General features: G+C 33.9%; 1 protein-coding gene across 4 annotated transcripts; it reads right to left on the reverse strand.

The window, feature by feature from the left end:
• Positions 1-621: 621 nt before the first annotated feature.
• On the reverse strand, positions 622-14,999 carry LOC126732916 (probable amino-acid acetyltransferase NAGS2, chloroplastic). 4 transcript variants are annotated; one of them, XM_050435981.1, is made up of 10 exons: positions 14,577-14,999; positions 7,656-7,743; positions 7,204-7,412; positions 6,888-7,039; positions 6,099-6,522; positions 5,232-5,329; positions 3,841-3,952; positions 3,526-3,685; positions 1,784-1,856; positions 622-1,202 (listed from the first exon to the last, which is right to left on the reverse strand). In XM_050435981.1, exons 1-10 carry the CDS (start codon positions 14,973-14,975, stop codon positions 1,052-1,054), a joined length of 1,866 nt encoding a protein of 621 aa, XP_050291938.1. In that variant the 5' UTR covers positions 14,976-14,999; the 3' UTR covers positions 622-1,051. The 4 variants fall into 4 exon arrangements, with proteins under 4 accessions (XP_050291938.1, XP_050291939.1, XP_050291941.1 ...); XM_050435982.1 differs by lacking the exon at positions 14,577-14,999 and adding an exon at positions 8,653-9,322; XM_050435984.1 differs by lacking the exons at positions 7,656-7,743; positions 14,577-14,999 and adding an exon at positions 8,653-8,800.
• Between the last annotated feature and the right edge of the window lie 840 nt (positions 15,000-15,839).

The following is a 15,839-nucleotide window of genomic DNA, read 5'->3' on the forward strand; positions in this document are numbered from 1 at the left end:
CAAGCTCCTCGGATGAGGGCTGAGGACTGAATTTCACACTTTGGTCCACGTCCTTATTACTCAACCCACTGATAACCATATCTGGTTGTTGTAACCCTCACGTAGGTCTAGTTCTTAAACCCACTCTCTATAAATTTATTGTATTGGACTAGTTGGGCCTGAATCCACTCATCTAATAGAAGAAGTGCTCAAACCCAATCCCTACAGTATACATATAAAAAATAATATTATTATATATTGTTAAAATTGAGTTCATGTCATGGCTTGTTCACAAATATAATATAATATTTGAGCTTGACTTGTTTAATAGTCAAGCCTAACAAATGAACATAAAAATGTATTTTCCTAAGTTTAACTAAGATGTTTATAAATACGTTGGTTCATTTACCAGCATTTGCTCCACATCAAATGGTGTTCATCAAACATGAAGTTATTTATGCATGAGTTAATATCACAATTCAAACGTACTATACATTGGAACAGCTAAACCCTTACAAGTCAAACCCTTTTTGTTACATAGATGTATACATAATTTAGCCCACTAGTACTAGTGACACAGCAATCTTCAACCAAGAGAGTAAAACAACCCAATCTTCTACCAAATGAACAATAAAGCAAACATTTTTAGAAAGAATCACCATATCATTCATTATTCTTGTGTCATCAAAGCATCTTACAGTTATGTGCCATCCAAAAGTAAACCAACTTGTAAGTAATCCTATCTTAGAAGGATGCAATAACTGATTAAGACAGTTACAGCCAACTTTTTCTATATATTATCTAAAAAATTTGCCAGCTTTGAAGTAAGCATCAGCAAGCTGATATCTTGCACTACTTAAAATACAACAAGACTCATGACTCCAAAACTCCAAAGCAGCCATACGCTGGTATTATCCAATACTAGTAGCTATTTTTGAAGCCTTAACAAGATGGCAGACTAATCTAACAAAACTGAACTCCAAAAATCTGATGCAGCGAAGTGAGACATCTAGGACATACTTTCTGATCTTAATATAGATTAGATGATTTTCCAAACTGTGGTATTGCAACTTCAAATGACTGCCCTATCAACAGTAATTCCACTTGTATCAGGTACCAGCTTCTTCATATAATACTTGGATTTACGTGATAGATTGATCTTTCTCCTCTTCTTCTCTGGTATTGATTCAAATGAACATTCAGAGAAACCACGCCTCACAAACCTGTAAAACAAAAGGTGGAAATCCATTTTTTAAAATTAAGCATTTTACTAAACAGAGTTGTTTCTGCATGGCAGGCTGGGACACCAGTAAACATGACATCTTCCAATTGTGTTTTCCTGGGCTATCAAATGCACAATTCTATGCTAAGGAATGGAGTTGTAACAATCAATAATCAGAGCTCTCCCTAAGAAGCATCTTAAACAGATTATGGTAATAATAGGAAATAATCCCCTCCCTTAAAACCATATTCCCATAAACATAGTAGATTAAAACCAACAGATCTATGAATTGTCAATCAAGTAAAAGAAAAACATAGGAGTGATGACAATGCTTTTCCTAGAATTATGAAATTCATCAAGTGACAAACCAAAGTTGGACCAGTACATGTAATGATATCAACTTAACAATAAAAAATCTGTGCGTAGAAAGAATATGTATCCTACAAGTTTAGGAGCAGAAATACTCCTGCAGCATTAACCATACAGGCTTTTTATATATATTTTATCAAACACATTGCAAGTCAACACAATTAGCATACATTTATGGAATTAATATAAAGTAGTAGGTGGTTGCAAAAATACCAATCTGCAGTTCGGGTTGTAAGCAGAAAAAGCATCTCCAATCCAAGGGAGGCCGCCTTCCTCTCAACGTAATCTGTAGGTATTTATTCTTCAGTTATACAATTGCAGGAAAAGAAAAGAGTATCACAAACAGCAAAGCTTGTATTTTTAGAAAAGAGAAAGAGGGGTGGGGGGGGAGCCTGCAGAAACCACAACCAACCTGGAACCAATCCTATATCGAATCTAGACTTTGGTTTTTCCTAGAATTTGTGATACTTTATAATACATATAAGATTAAACCACGGGTCATACCAATCAAATTACTTTAAAAAAAAAAATTTAATGTAAATGAAAATGTTAATAAACATAAAAGCATCACTGGAAAAAAAAAAGTTTTACATTATCGAATGAAAAAAAAAAAAATCTTGAATTAGAAAATAGAAATCAAATAGAAAAAGGATTCATGGACCAAGCGGATCCTGAAGCATCCCTCTCAAACCAAGAAAAAGAGGTTGAAGAAGATTCTAGGAGATTAGACATAAAAAAAATGTAGAAACAAAAAGCAACATAAGACTAACATGGAAGTAGAACTTGAGTTATATAATTTTCTTATATATATATATATATATTTTTTTTTTTTGGAGTTCAACTTGAAACTTGTGTAGAGTTTTATGAATTCATGATCACGTGCAAGAAACAAAGTATATAATGTATTCTATACTCTCTGTGAGATGTGACTGCAGCATCTGAAAGAAGCTAAACTACTTTAGACATGACATATAATTGGGCAGAGGCAGTTCATGTGAACAATTACAGTAATTTTCACCCCTCTATATGTCAATCTCCAACAACATTGGTTTGGAGCAAAATATCACCTCATGTTTATGATATACTGAAGCTTCCAAAGGGTTTCTAAAAAGAATGATTCTAATAAGTCATTTTTATTACTACTTGTGACCCAGCCATGGAAGATTAATTTGCTATAACTTTGCAATTTGCCTATTCAAGAATTATTTTATGGGGTTCACTTGTGAAGTCCAATTTAAGTAAAAGTCATGCGGTTATAAAGGTCTAAGCACAAGTCTTTTAAGGTTAAAAAGGTTTTTTATTTGGGTTTTTTATTTTATTAGTTACAGTCAATTTAATATTCAGGGGCAAACCTCTAATTTCAATAATTCTTGCGAATTAAGGGTATTTTGATAATTAAGCTGAGTGTTGAATCTTCTAGGAGATCCAAAGTATCTTAGATTTTATTTTATTTGGGTCCAACTTAGTAAATTTATTAGGTTTTAGTCTACTACTTGTACAAGTAAGAGTCTATATATATATTTATGCTCAATGTATTTAAAGGAGGCCGACAGTTGATTAATAAAATTAGAGTATTGGGCCACCTTGGCCTTAAGGTTTTTCTTCCTCCATTTTCTCTTCTTCTTTTCTCTCTCAGTTAGTGTTCACAAGTACTGTTTATACAGCCCTTGAACATCATTAAACCTTCTCTTTTTTCTTCTTCCTTAAAAATCCCCAAATCAACCCCTTTCTTTTACCTATCAAAACCCTAGAAGCCAACATACTTTCTTCTACCAAATAGCCATCAAATAACTCGTCAAACCATCTTTCAATTCCTACAACAACCCATAACCCTTTCTTCAACAACTCTAAATTCCTTGTCCACAAATCCTCCTAAACTTTAATACGTTTCACTCTATGGATACACATCTAGATGTTCCAGAAGTACTGTAAGAAGGGAATACTTAAAATCATACCAAGTAATTTGTCACCCTGTCCTTGTCCACGACAATCGGGAGAAACTGCAATGGCAGCAACCTCTCCACACTTCTCCTCAAAGAAAGGAAAAAGAGCAGCACAAGCAATGATCTGACCTTCCCTTTCAACAACGATGAATGAATCCAATGCTTCAAGAAGCTATTAACACAAAATATGTGAAACAAATAAATTATTCCAGTTTAAGTAAAACTACCAAACATTAGGCCCGTTTTGAGTTTTAACATTTGTAAGAACATCTGCAAAACAATATCCAGACCTGTTTAACAAAAATATGAAAGGGCAAGGGTGCAAACCTCTTGATCAGTCCGGCGAACCAATGTTCCAGCTTCTTCCAAAGGCAGTAAGATTTGTCTTATTCCAGAGAGATCTTGGACCATAGCCATCCGGGTTCCTTCATACATGTCACTAAGAATAGAATTTAATGCACAAGTTAGTGAATGGGAGGAAGAACAGCTTGATGAAGTATAGATCTTCCTTATTTCTTAAATTTATTTTACTCATAGGTCATTTGAGTAGGAATCATGAGATGACACTAAAACTGCTTAGCACTATACTGTCTTGAAAAGCTAAACTTGAGAATGAAAACTGTAAAACCATTAAGCTTCACGTACCTAACAAATAATATAAGCAATTGAAACGGGATAACTATGAGGAAGTTCTGACTGAAAAATAAAGCTGTAACATCTCAACTGATTTTTTATTTTTATTTTTATTTTTTGTAGATATTGTAACATCTCAACTGATGATATAATATTTTTTGAGGATGTTGAAGATTTCTTCACATCTTTATTAGAGCAAAAGGTGAGATAGCTCTTGGGGTCGATTGGGCGTCTTCATTCAAGTGACAATAAATAGAAGAATGAAACAAAGTGAGAGCGGGCATTTTCAAATTTCAGTTTTCACCAAAGTACCTTGAATTTCTTGTTTTGTACCCAAACAAGTTACCAAAACATGATAGGAGGTAAGCTCTTACCATAAAGGAAAGTCAACCAGATAAGTTCTGATAATAAAAGTTCCGCACTCCCACTAACCACCTATCACTTCAGAATAATTTTCAGCAAAACTTTACCACCAATTCTATTTTTAAGGGGTCTGTTCCTTATGATCAGAACTTAATACGGGCTAATCATCAAATGATTTCTTACATTGAAGAAAACTGAAGCAATTAGGTAAAAGACCAAGAAAAGAAAAGGGCAAGTTAGCAAAGCAGGTTAGCCAGGTTCACTTATTAGCAAAGTTTAATGACCTACCTTTCAAAGGGTAATTGGCTCAAAGGAAAAAGGTAAAGAATAAATGCAACAGGTCTGCAAGGAAAGATACAAAACCCACTTGGGCTTCTTGTGAGGGAAGGTTATAAGCCTAAAAATTACTTAACCAAGGACAAGGAAACCACTAAAGCTCATAAGTTGATATGCAAAGTCAAATCACAATAATAAGCCACATGGTGACTTGTAAGAATGGCATTTGAAAGTCCACTAGGATGCTAATCAAGTACCAGCTAACTGATTCACACAACACTTTAGAAATGAACAAAGGACATGGAACTCCAATATATATATATATATATAGAGAGAGAGAGAGAGAGAGAGAGCGAATGCCTACCAATAAGGAGCACATACTTTAGCTTATAACCACCACATAAGTCACAGATATTAAGTTTTTTTTCATAAGATGATAGTCATACCTAGCCACCATAGTCCCCAACCCGTCTCTTGTAAATAATTCCAACAATAAAACTCCACCTTTAGTACCATCTAACAAATGAACTCTTTGAACACCTCCCTGACAATAAAACAGAAAAGTATGTTGGCAGGGTGCTAGGCACCAACATAAAAGGCAGTTGAAACTTCAAACAAATAAGGCACATATCATGTGAAGGGCTTTCTAAAACCAGAGAATATGATGGATTATTTTTTCAGAGAAACCAAACACCACACAAGGCACATAAACATCAAGATAGTATCAACGCAACCCTCTCTTTTGAGACAAAGATCAAATTATTCTAACGTTTAGTATTAACAGAAATAGAAGAATAAGGAAGCATGAGGAAAATACCTCCTGCTCTTCCTCTTCCCTCTCCCCCCCCACCCTTTCTCATCCCAGCAGGCAGGGAAAATACATAAGTAAATAAAATTTGACTAAGGACCTTTTGAAAATTATATGTAGTATCCACATATCAGCAGTGTGCAGAAAAAAAAGATCAATTTTGATTTCTTTTATTGGAAAGTTACACATGCACCCAGTGAACAACTTCACTCTCCATCCCATTATTAAGGAAGGAGGAAGTGCCACTGCCAGTTGAGCAACTCATTGGCAATTTCATTTGCTCTTTTTTTTTTTTTTTTTTTTTTTTTTAATAAGAATAACCTATATTAAGGGAAGGTACGTGTTACCACTCAGATTCTGTGCACATTATGGTTAAAGAGACTAACTACAGCAAAATATTCTAACAAATTCCCAAAAAATGACAAAATATAAGGGCATCAGTATTTAGGAGACACCCACCACTACTGACGTTGATGCAAAGAAAATGTGTCTATCATGGACTTACCCGGCAAACAAAAGCTGCAGCAGCCAATTCTGAGAGGTAACCATTTAATCGACTTTGCCGCTCATGACCTCCAATAGCAAATCCTTGCTCACCAGTCCAAAGTCCATTCCCATTGTCAAAACCAACACCATTATGAAAGGTTGGATTATGCCTTTCACTAAAAAATTTCCCATTCTGGGGAGAAGGGACAGCCCCATTAGAATTATTGAGTCCAGGAGAAGTGAAATCATTGAATCCAACAGCTTTCACATAGTTAGCAGCTATCTCACTTTGTTGAGCCCGTTTACGGATCAACATATCTGCTTCTTGAAGAGTCAAGAAGCGCATAAGGTGCCCACTTTCATTCAGAATTGGACCATCTATGATGCAAATAAGCTTGTCCGCTCCAACAGCTAATGCACAAGCTGTTGCGACTTCATATGTGCTGAAATTTATAAAAGCACAAAGAATTTGTTATCACTAAACAAACTTTTCTTAAACTTCTTTTTTTTTTTTTTTGGTGGGGGATAACCATTCAGTCAACTTATTAGATGACACTGGTTAATGAGGCTCAGGTACATTACAATTTACATGTAAGGGAAGCAGGAGATAAACATGACCAAATTCTCGCTACCAAAACAAACCAAGATTACGAAACTACAAAGACAACACCCCTAGGCCCTAACCAAATAAAATTGCAAACGAAATGAAGATTCATATGTTCTAGAATCAGGTAGAAGAAAAGCATACAACAAGACAGATAAGAAATAGAAATAATCAACAATACCTATCAAAAGCTATGTAGCTTACTTGCAATTTAAAACTTCTCCAGAGCTGGAATAGCCCAAGTTGCTTAATATAACTATACAACCAGCATCGAGCCTCTCACGCATGCGAGAAACATCGACTTTCTTAACTTCACCTGTTGCCCCATAATCAACACCATTTACAACTCCTCTTCTCTGTAAATGAATTTAATGAGCCTCAGACCAACAAGCATACAGTAGCAATGACAGAAAACCCACAACCCAAAAAAAGAAGCTCAGAAAGGCCACCAATTCTTTAAAAGAAAAGGAATTGGATGTGGGTCTCTGAAGACATTAGTATAAAGAGTATATATCCTTACCTTGGCTGCAAGAAAGTTGCCACTGGCAACACTAACACCAACTTCATGCCAACGACTACTGTCACCATGTCGACGAATGTCACATATGGAGGGCCCAGGAGAAAGTTTTGCCTCAAGCATCATACGAATCCCCCCCGCTGCTTCCATTGCAGCCGCTAGTGCTTCTTTGTCAGTTATCCTGTATTGACCAAGATACTTGGGCTCGGTTCCTGCAAGAATTACACACCTGCTCAAGCGCTATCTAAGCATTTCACTGGGGAAAAAATAATAAATAAACAAAAATCAGAAGCAGGTAAAGAATATATTATTTTAATAAACTGGCTTTATGGGAAAATGGATTAACCGAAAGACAGAATGATATCATTCAGTTTAAAATTTTGACCCTGAGGCTCAAAATTGCACATGTACAATAAGATACATAAAGGCTCAAAAGCAACTAGGTCCTCGCTGACCTCTCTCTTCCAAAAGCTTGTCAATCTGCACATGGGTCCCTGGAACAATCACAAATCTTATCCCGAGATGATGAAGAAAAGCAATATCCTGCATAAAGATATATTTGCGCTATAAAAATGTGAACCCAGAGACAACTAATCATGTTAATAAACATAGCTTGGAAGGGTAACATATTAGGCGTACACAGACATAAACTCGTTACGGTAACCAAAGAATCATACTTTTAGCTTGAAAAGTCTTCAAGCATTGTAGCAGAGACACAAAATCAAATCCTACGGAAGGGTGGGAGGGTTTCTTTGTTTTTTTCTAGCAGACAGGTTAATGAGTTTTCCAGCAAGAACTTGAAGAAACCAGGCCAAAAGCCTTGTAGCCCAACTGACACCTCCAAATCCCCCCTCCCCAATTGTAACTATCGAAATATCAAGAACATGGAGAAACCAGGTCTACCTGTCACTTTAAGGCCAGGCTCTCCATTTCTGATTTGAGCTCCAGAACTGAACGGCTTTCTTTGGCTTGTCTACAGTTAGGAATGGGAAATATAAAACTAAGAATTTTGGGGGTGAAAGGATACAGGTGGGAGGGTAGTGAGAAACATTCTGGTGAAAATTACACACTTCCAGGAGGAAGATAAGAAATTTGTGGAGACCCTTCAGGAAGCTCAGCCACATATTTATTTCCAGAGTGACAATGCATTTGTCTATCTGTGTAACTAGTTCCTACTTCCTAGTCCTTGCTTGGATACTATACACATGTACTTTTCACTCTCTCTTAAAGTTTTACAACCTAATCATATAGAGACTGCTACTTTCCAAAAAACACTCAAATGCAGAATTCTTATTGTAGTTGCAATTCTCAAAAGACCCAATAAAGTTCAAGCATAGCTTAATTTGAATTTGCTAATTAGGGAACAAAAGCTAACAATCATACTAGAATTATTCTTCTCTTGCAATTTCTCACTAACCAAACAAATAGTTTATAAAAAAATAGAGGACGTGCCTTGAGAATGGGATTCAAGAAAGGGCTGTCGACAATTTCACCGGAAATGATGACAACGAATGTGGCACCCCTGTGGGCCCACAGGTACGGCCACGCCTCCCGAAACCACCGCACGAACTGCTCGTCCTCCCTTGAATTATAGTTCTCTTCTGTCTCACTCTCTGGTTCGCCAAGCACATTGCACCTCGTCGAAATTCCCTTCTTGCCCTTCACTCCCACTAGCGTCAACGGTCTCAAAAGTTCGCTTCTTTCTGTCCTGAAATGGAAGCTACGGGAAGGAGGACACCAAAGAAGCCTGCTTTTTGAAATGGGAAGGTTTTGGATTGGACTGTAACAGCTCGAAATCGAAGCTGCCATTGAAACAACAGGTTCTGCTTCGATGAGAGAGAGAGAGAGAGAGAGGAAAGCTCAGGGCACGTAGTAGGGTGAGAAAGAAGTGTGGCAAAGAGAGAACGCCATGGCTGACTGGTTGGTAATAGTGATTAGTTGTGGCGGTGGGACCCAGATTGAATCAGAAAAGAGGTTGGTCTGAGCCGCCGCCGCCAAACCTTTTTAGTTTGGTTGAGTTCGGATTTTCCCAGAAGTTACCTACAGCTGTTTCAACTCTCAGCCTCGAAAGTTAGGGGCCAGCGACAACAATACAAGGCCCAGACCAGTTTGGTGTTGTTTTTGTTTTGGCATTGTCCATGTTAAGAATAAAAGGGTTGGGCTTCCAATTCAGACAGCTCAGCTGAAGCTTAGCAATACCGGGCTACCTTAAAATTAATCGAAGGTTTACTATTTTTAACTTTTCTTACCAAAAATACTACTGTTCAAAGTGGACCCAAACCGAATGTCCATAAATCATAATTAACGTTGCTCTCTTTTCTTTTCTTTTTTTAAGTGATCTTTTTCTTTTCTTCTCTTTCCTTTCATGTCAATTTTCTTTACTTTTTCACATAGTGCTAACACATTTTTAGTCTATCAATTCCAAATTTCATTCCCACCAAATTGTGTAAAATTATACAAAAATACATAATTACTAATGTAAAATTATACAAAAATACATAATTACTAAAATAATTGTGTAAAATTACATGAACAGTAGTTATTTTGTATTTAGTTTTTTTTCTTCAACAACGTAGTTGAACGGGAGGATAGGAATGAGTGTTTCAATTTTCTTTTCAATCACATTAGCTACAGGTTTGTAAATAGTAGTGGATTTGACTCATATTTAAAGTAGACCACACAACCCAAAAGAAGGAAGATATGATAATTTGGGTGTCAATGTCATCAACTATTTTCATAAGAGTGGTAATTGCTAATTGGAAAACAGGAGGCTTGGATTGGCGTTATGTGGAAGCATATAATTTTTGGGGATAAAAAAAAAAAGTGTGATTGAAGTTCGAAAAGAAAAGGAGCGGGGTCTAATGTTTTCCACAGCTAATCTGTACAGTTTTTTTCCCCTATTAGTCTGTCGGCTGTCCCGCAATGGATGAAAGCAAAAAAGAGAGGAAGAGTGGTATTAAGTGTGCGTTTGGATACTGCTTATTTTATTGAAAATTGAAAACAATTAAAAAAAAACTTACTGTTATTGTTCACATGAACAGTGCACTGTTCATTTGCCGCACTGTTCATGGCCATGAACATTGCACCAGGCTCTGGTCAAAAGAAAAAAAAAAAAAAGCTAGACGCAAACACTGGGCTCCAAAACGCAAAACAAACACTAAGTAAGTGTGCATTTGTCATTGATGATTTTTGTTAGCTTATTTTTCTATTTAACTTATTTTTGTTATTATTTATGGGTTTCACTATACTTTTTGATACTATTCATGAGTTTCACTATATTATATTAACTAACTTTTACCTTTATCTACAATATTTTTAACAAAAAATTTTCAATTTCAATTAAATAAACTATTTCCAAACAGACACTAAGTGGAAATATACTTACAAAACTTCCCGCTCTCCAAACAAAACTAAAAAAATCTACCCTTTATTCCTAATTTCTCATGTCAACATCTCAATTTTTATTCTTTTTTATTATTATTTAATTTCCATCACTTTTTTTTTTCACCGACTTTTTCATCACTTTAGTCTTTAGCAAACAAACAATAGAAAATTAATACTATATATTTTTCATCTTCCAACTTTTATTTCCCCTTATAATTCTCCACCTTTCTGCTTCTCCAACTTTCTACCAACAATTTGTTTAACTTATTTTGACGGTTCTCTTATGTCTAACTTTTAAAAACTTAGCTTTATTTTTTGTTATAATTGTATTTTTAATCACTTGTTTTATTAAGTAAAGTAAAAACTAATACAAATAAGCCATCACAAATTAAAAGATACTTAAAATATGGTTTGGTTGACTCTACATGTAGTTTTAAAACTAAATTTTTATTATTATTATTATTTTTTGATACGTAAATTTTTATTAATTATTACAATTTATCCCACAATTATTAAAATGGACAAGCCAAATAGGCCACACCGAAAGGACAAGGCAGACATCATTGAAGATGAAACTTGATGATGTCTTGAACTCTTTAAAATATTATAACCAACAATTTGCAGATTTTCCTTTAAACAAATGCCCATTATTCATTAAAAAAAGATTTTGTAAAACAGTGGCATAAAGTGTTTTCGAATAAAGTTTACAAATAAAAGAAAGCTCCTTTAACCTATTACGTGGTGATTATTAAAATTATTTATATATGCTTTAAATCATATGATTTATTTAATAAATCATATGAGTTGTTTAAATAATATAAGTAAATAGTTTTATAAATCTTCATATGATAGATTAGAAAAAAAAATATTCGAAACTAATTTGGAGAAGAATTTTTTTTTAATAATTTTTATATTTTCTTTTTAGAGTAAGTACAAAGACTAAGGTTATAAATGGGGCAACTCAGCAACTTTTCAATTTTCTTTCTAACTTTTCTCCACCCAGCACCTTACCTGCATGAAATTAAATATTTTATTTTCACTCAAACCTTAAGATTATCCAAGCCCAAGTAAAAACTCAAGATGTCCCATCCGTACCTTCACTTTTTTTTGGGGACAAACGGCGTGCTTTTACAATTATTATTATTTTTAGAACCTCTTGATATTTGTAAAAGGCCTCACCTCCCACACCCACCCACCCCCCCCCCCCCCCCCCCAACAACACAACGGTTGTAACTATCAAATTTAATGTAGATGTGCTTCCAATTCATTCTTTTTTACTTGCTTAATTAACTGGAACCTATTTTCACTAAATTAATTATGAAGAAAGAATTAAAATTCTTTCAAATTACACTATTAATGTATGAAATTAGACATAAATGACTTTGAGGTCAAATGACATTTTCTAACAAAAATACCTAGGGTTCAAATCTCCCTTCTCACTTAAATCGTGTGTCTATATATGTGTGTGTGTGTGTGTGTGTACATACGTATGTATGTATAAAATGAATCTAGTTCAAGCATTTTCTTTGGATGTTATATCACTTGTTTAAAGGGTTCCCAAATTGTTAGTGACGGAATAATTTTAACCCCAAACATAATATAATTAAGGTAAAATTATACTTGTGATTTAAAAATTTTTGGCACTTTTGTTTTTGAAATTTAGGTTAAGTTCTATTTTGATCCTTAAAAAAGTTTAAAAGTTTAGATTTGGTTCATGAATATATATATATATATATATATATTTTAAAAGCTACAATTTCATCCCTCTCTCTCAATAGGATCGGCTTGGTTTTGGTCACTTAAATATGTGATTGTTTGGTCCCTAAGAAATGGAATACCTTGGCACTACATTTGTAACTTAAACAGAAAAATACATGGAAGAACCAAATTGTTCACATCTTGAAATTTTATGAGCCAAATCCGTACTTTTTAAATTTCATGGACAAACAAGTATAATTTATTGTACAATTTAAGAACATTAAATAATTAAAAAGGGTTGAATTCAAGTTACACCTAGTGTAACTCTAAGTAATGTTGCAACACCTAATATTTTTTAATTAGATACAAATTTTAATAAATTTACTGTTGGATTACATTATCTTCATGTATTCTAGAATGCTTACAAAATTTTAAGATGATTAAAGACCAATAGTCATATCATCGATCAATTGTTTAAATTTAAGTTTTTGTAATTTAAAATAATGTATAAAATATGAGTTTATGATTTTAATAGTAAATAACATTTGATTGACATGAAAATTAGTATGCATGTTAAGATCATATAAAACATGTAATCTAACAATGAGATTTTTAAAATATGAATTAAAAAACAAGTTAGGTGGTGTAACATTACTTAAAGTTACACTAGGTGTAACTTGAACCCAATCCAATCAAAAAAAATATAAGAATAACACTAGAGATACAAACTATTCTACAAAAAAATTTACAAACTGCTGATGTGGTGAGTGATTATTGGTAAATGAAAAAGTGATATTAATGGTAAGTTTAGATGAAAACTAATAAGAGGTTGGCCACATCAATATTTTGTAAAAATATTGTAAAATAGTTTGTGATTTTAACATTACTCAAAATATAAATAACTAAATAAATTTTATTTGCTTAGCATTTGTTTGGATAAACTACTTTCAGTTCAAAACAAAATAAATATTTCTTTTAAAGCATCACGTTTTTCTAGGAACAATTATAGTTTTGAAAAATAAACAAAAGATTTAAATATATTTTTGGTTCCTAAAGTTTAGTTCATGAACAATTTTAGTCTTGAAGTTTAAAGTGACCGCTTTTAATTCCTTAAATAACGTGGTCAAACAAAAAATTGACGCATCATCACTCCATTAGACACTTTAGAGATTAAAAATAATCATTTTTAGTATTTTAGGGACAGAATTTTTCTTTTCAAAAGGATTGTAAGACTAAAAATGTCTTAAATTTCGTGAATTAAAATTACTCATATGCTAAAATTTAGAAGCCAACAATATATACTATGGCCTAAACAAAATAAAGCTCATAACATAAAAATAAGTTCATCCAAGCACATAAGTGCTCATTTGTGAATAGTTTAATTAAATTTTTGGTAAAAGTGAGATAAAATATACTTGTAATTTGAGAAGGTAAGAAAAAATGATATTTTAAAAAATTGTACATAAAAACCAAAAAATTAAGCTTATAAGTTTTAGCCAAACTGACACTAAAATATATATTTTTGGGTGGCGCTTGTGTCCAGTGGCTAGTTCTACTGGACACGTTGCGATGCGGACACATGTCCAATCTTAAACATGTGTTCATATTTTAACGTGTCCAGTAAAACTGGCCACTGGACACAGACCATTCTCTATTTTTTTTTATGCCAATAAATCGTTTGTTACAACCTTTATGTAAGTGCACTTTCAACTACGTTTTGATAAAAATATATTAATATTTTATTTCAGTTAAAGATAAATGCATATCATCCCTTTTAACCAAATAATAATAATAATAATAATAATAATAATAATTCACTTTCCAGGGAGGAGAAGAAAAGAATTTCGTTTTCTGGGAGGGTGGCAAAGCCAAGCGTGCCTAAAGTGGATACTAATTTTTTTTAGTGGACCAACGCCATTGGCAGCTACATTAAACAAATTAGAAGCAAGCAAGCATAAAAAATGTCGAAGTGGTTTAGTTTCTGTTTGACAAAGATTATTTTTGCCAACTAATTTTACTATTCAGTTTATTTTTGCTATTATTCATAAGTCTCATTGCACTTTTTAGTACTATTCATAAATCCTATTATACTATTTCAGCTCATTTTTAGTTTTATCTATCGTACTTTCAGCAAAAAGTTTTTAATTTCAGCAAAATAAGCAAATTCTTAGTCTGCTAACTATGATCTATGAGTTTCTACCGATTTGTAATTCCTTGACCAGATACCTTGCTGATATGCCAAATTCACTTCTATTACAAATTGAATTCAGAGAGAGAGAAAGAGAATGAGGTACCTTGAGTATGACATCCAAGCTAGGACCGGAAACAATTTCTGTGGATATTAGCACAACAAAGGTACTGCCTCTGTGCAAATGAACATAAGGCTGAGCTTCCCGAAGAGCCTTGACAAAACCCATGTCCGCCTCCGAGATATGATATCCTTCACCACCACCAATATTATCACCATGTTTCACTACTTGACCCTCCAACTCGTACCCTTTGATCGCACAATTTCTGAACAGTTTCAGTTCTCTTCTTATCATTTTCAGTTGCACATAAGCCGAAGGAACCCTTTTGCCATTTCTGAAGCTCAAACCAAAACTGGAGAAACGTGGCCTACAGTGACAGAAAGGCCATGTTTGGTCTTGAAGTCGCTGCAAGCAAGTCCATGGCCTTGATTTTGAAGTTGCCATTATTTTTTCTTACGTGTATATTGAAAGCAAAAGTTGGAATTCCTCAATTCAGGCTAATTATAAGTTGGAAATTTAAGTCGAAAGTTGAAACACAATAAGAAGACTTTAAATTGATGTACTATTTTAGCCCTCAGGTGTTAGGTAAGTATTGGAGTAAAGTGAGAAAGCACAATACGCGGCAAAACGGCAGTATTTAGGAGACTGGAGGACAAAAAAGACAAACCAAACTAAACTGATTGTGGAATATTACAGACGCTTTGTTTTTTCACATTATACAAGTGGAAGACATGCTGCAAGTTCAATGGTTGATAATGAGAGATGCAGAGGATGAGTTATGAGTATCGTTACTTTTGCATTTTTTACATTGGCTGTAGAGGAATACAATGTTGCTTTCTATTCTGCCTAGACCCACAAAAAAATAATTCCAATGGTGCTTCTGCTTCAGACTATTTTTGATTGAATTGGTCTGCTTCAGACTATTAATACTACTTTAAGACCCCTTGGAAATTAGCTACTTTAGGGTGCCTCCAATATTTTTAAAGGTCTTTATATAGAAAAAAAAAAAGAAGAACAATAAGAAAAAAAAAGAAAAAAGGAAGAAAGAATTTTTCTGTGATTTGATGTCAAATCGATCCATATACGTGTGGTTTATGCATTCACCTAGTTACATGATCAGTATAAGGATATTACGTTTTCGGCATATCTATGCACCTAGTTGCTCACAAAATGTAGGACCCACTTATTATGAGAGAGTTGGGTGTATATACTCAAAACATTATATACCCTCTTAATCACATGAGGTCCATTTGGTTAATATTTAACAAACTTTGCTGCCAAAGTATGCAGATGCTTTAGAAAAATATT

This window comes from Quercus robur, chromosome 6 (assembly GCF_932294415.1).
Source record: "Quercus robur chromosome 6, dhQueRobu3.1, whole genome shotgun sequence".
In the NCBI taxonomy this organism is placed as follows: Eukaryota; Viridiplantae; Streptophyta; class Magnoliopsida; order Fagales; family Fagaceae; genus Quercus; species Quercus robur.

Bases quoted from the DNA above. Each gene is read 5' to 3' on its own strand.
- LOC126732916 (XM_050435981.1), bottom strand. From the start codon at position 14,975: ATGGCAACTTCAAAATCAAGGCCATGGACTTGCTTGCAGCGACTTCAA. The intron at 7,744-14,576 runs GTACCTCATTCT...ATCTTTATGCAG, and splicing joins GCTTGGATGTCATACTCAAG to GATATTGCTTTTCTTCATCA. The intron at 5,330-6,098 runs GTAAGTCCATGA...TTTTATTGTCAG, and splicing joins CTGCAGCTTTTGTTTGCCGG to GGAGGTGTTCAAAGAGTTCA.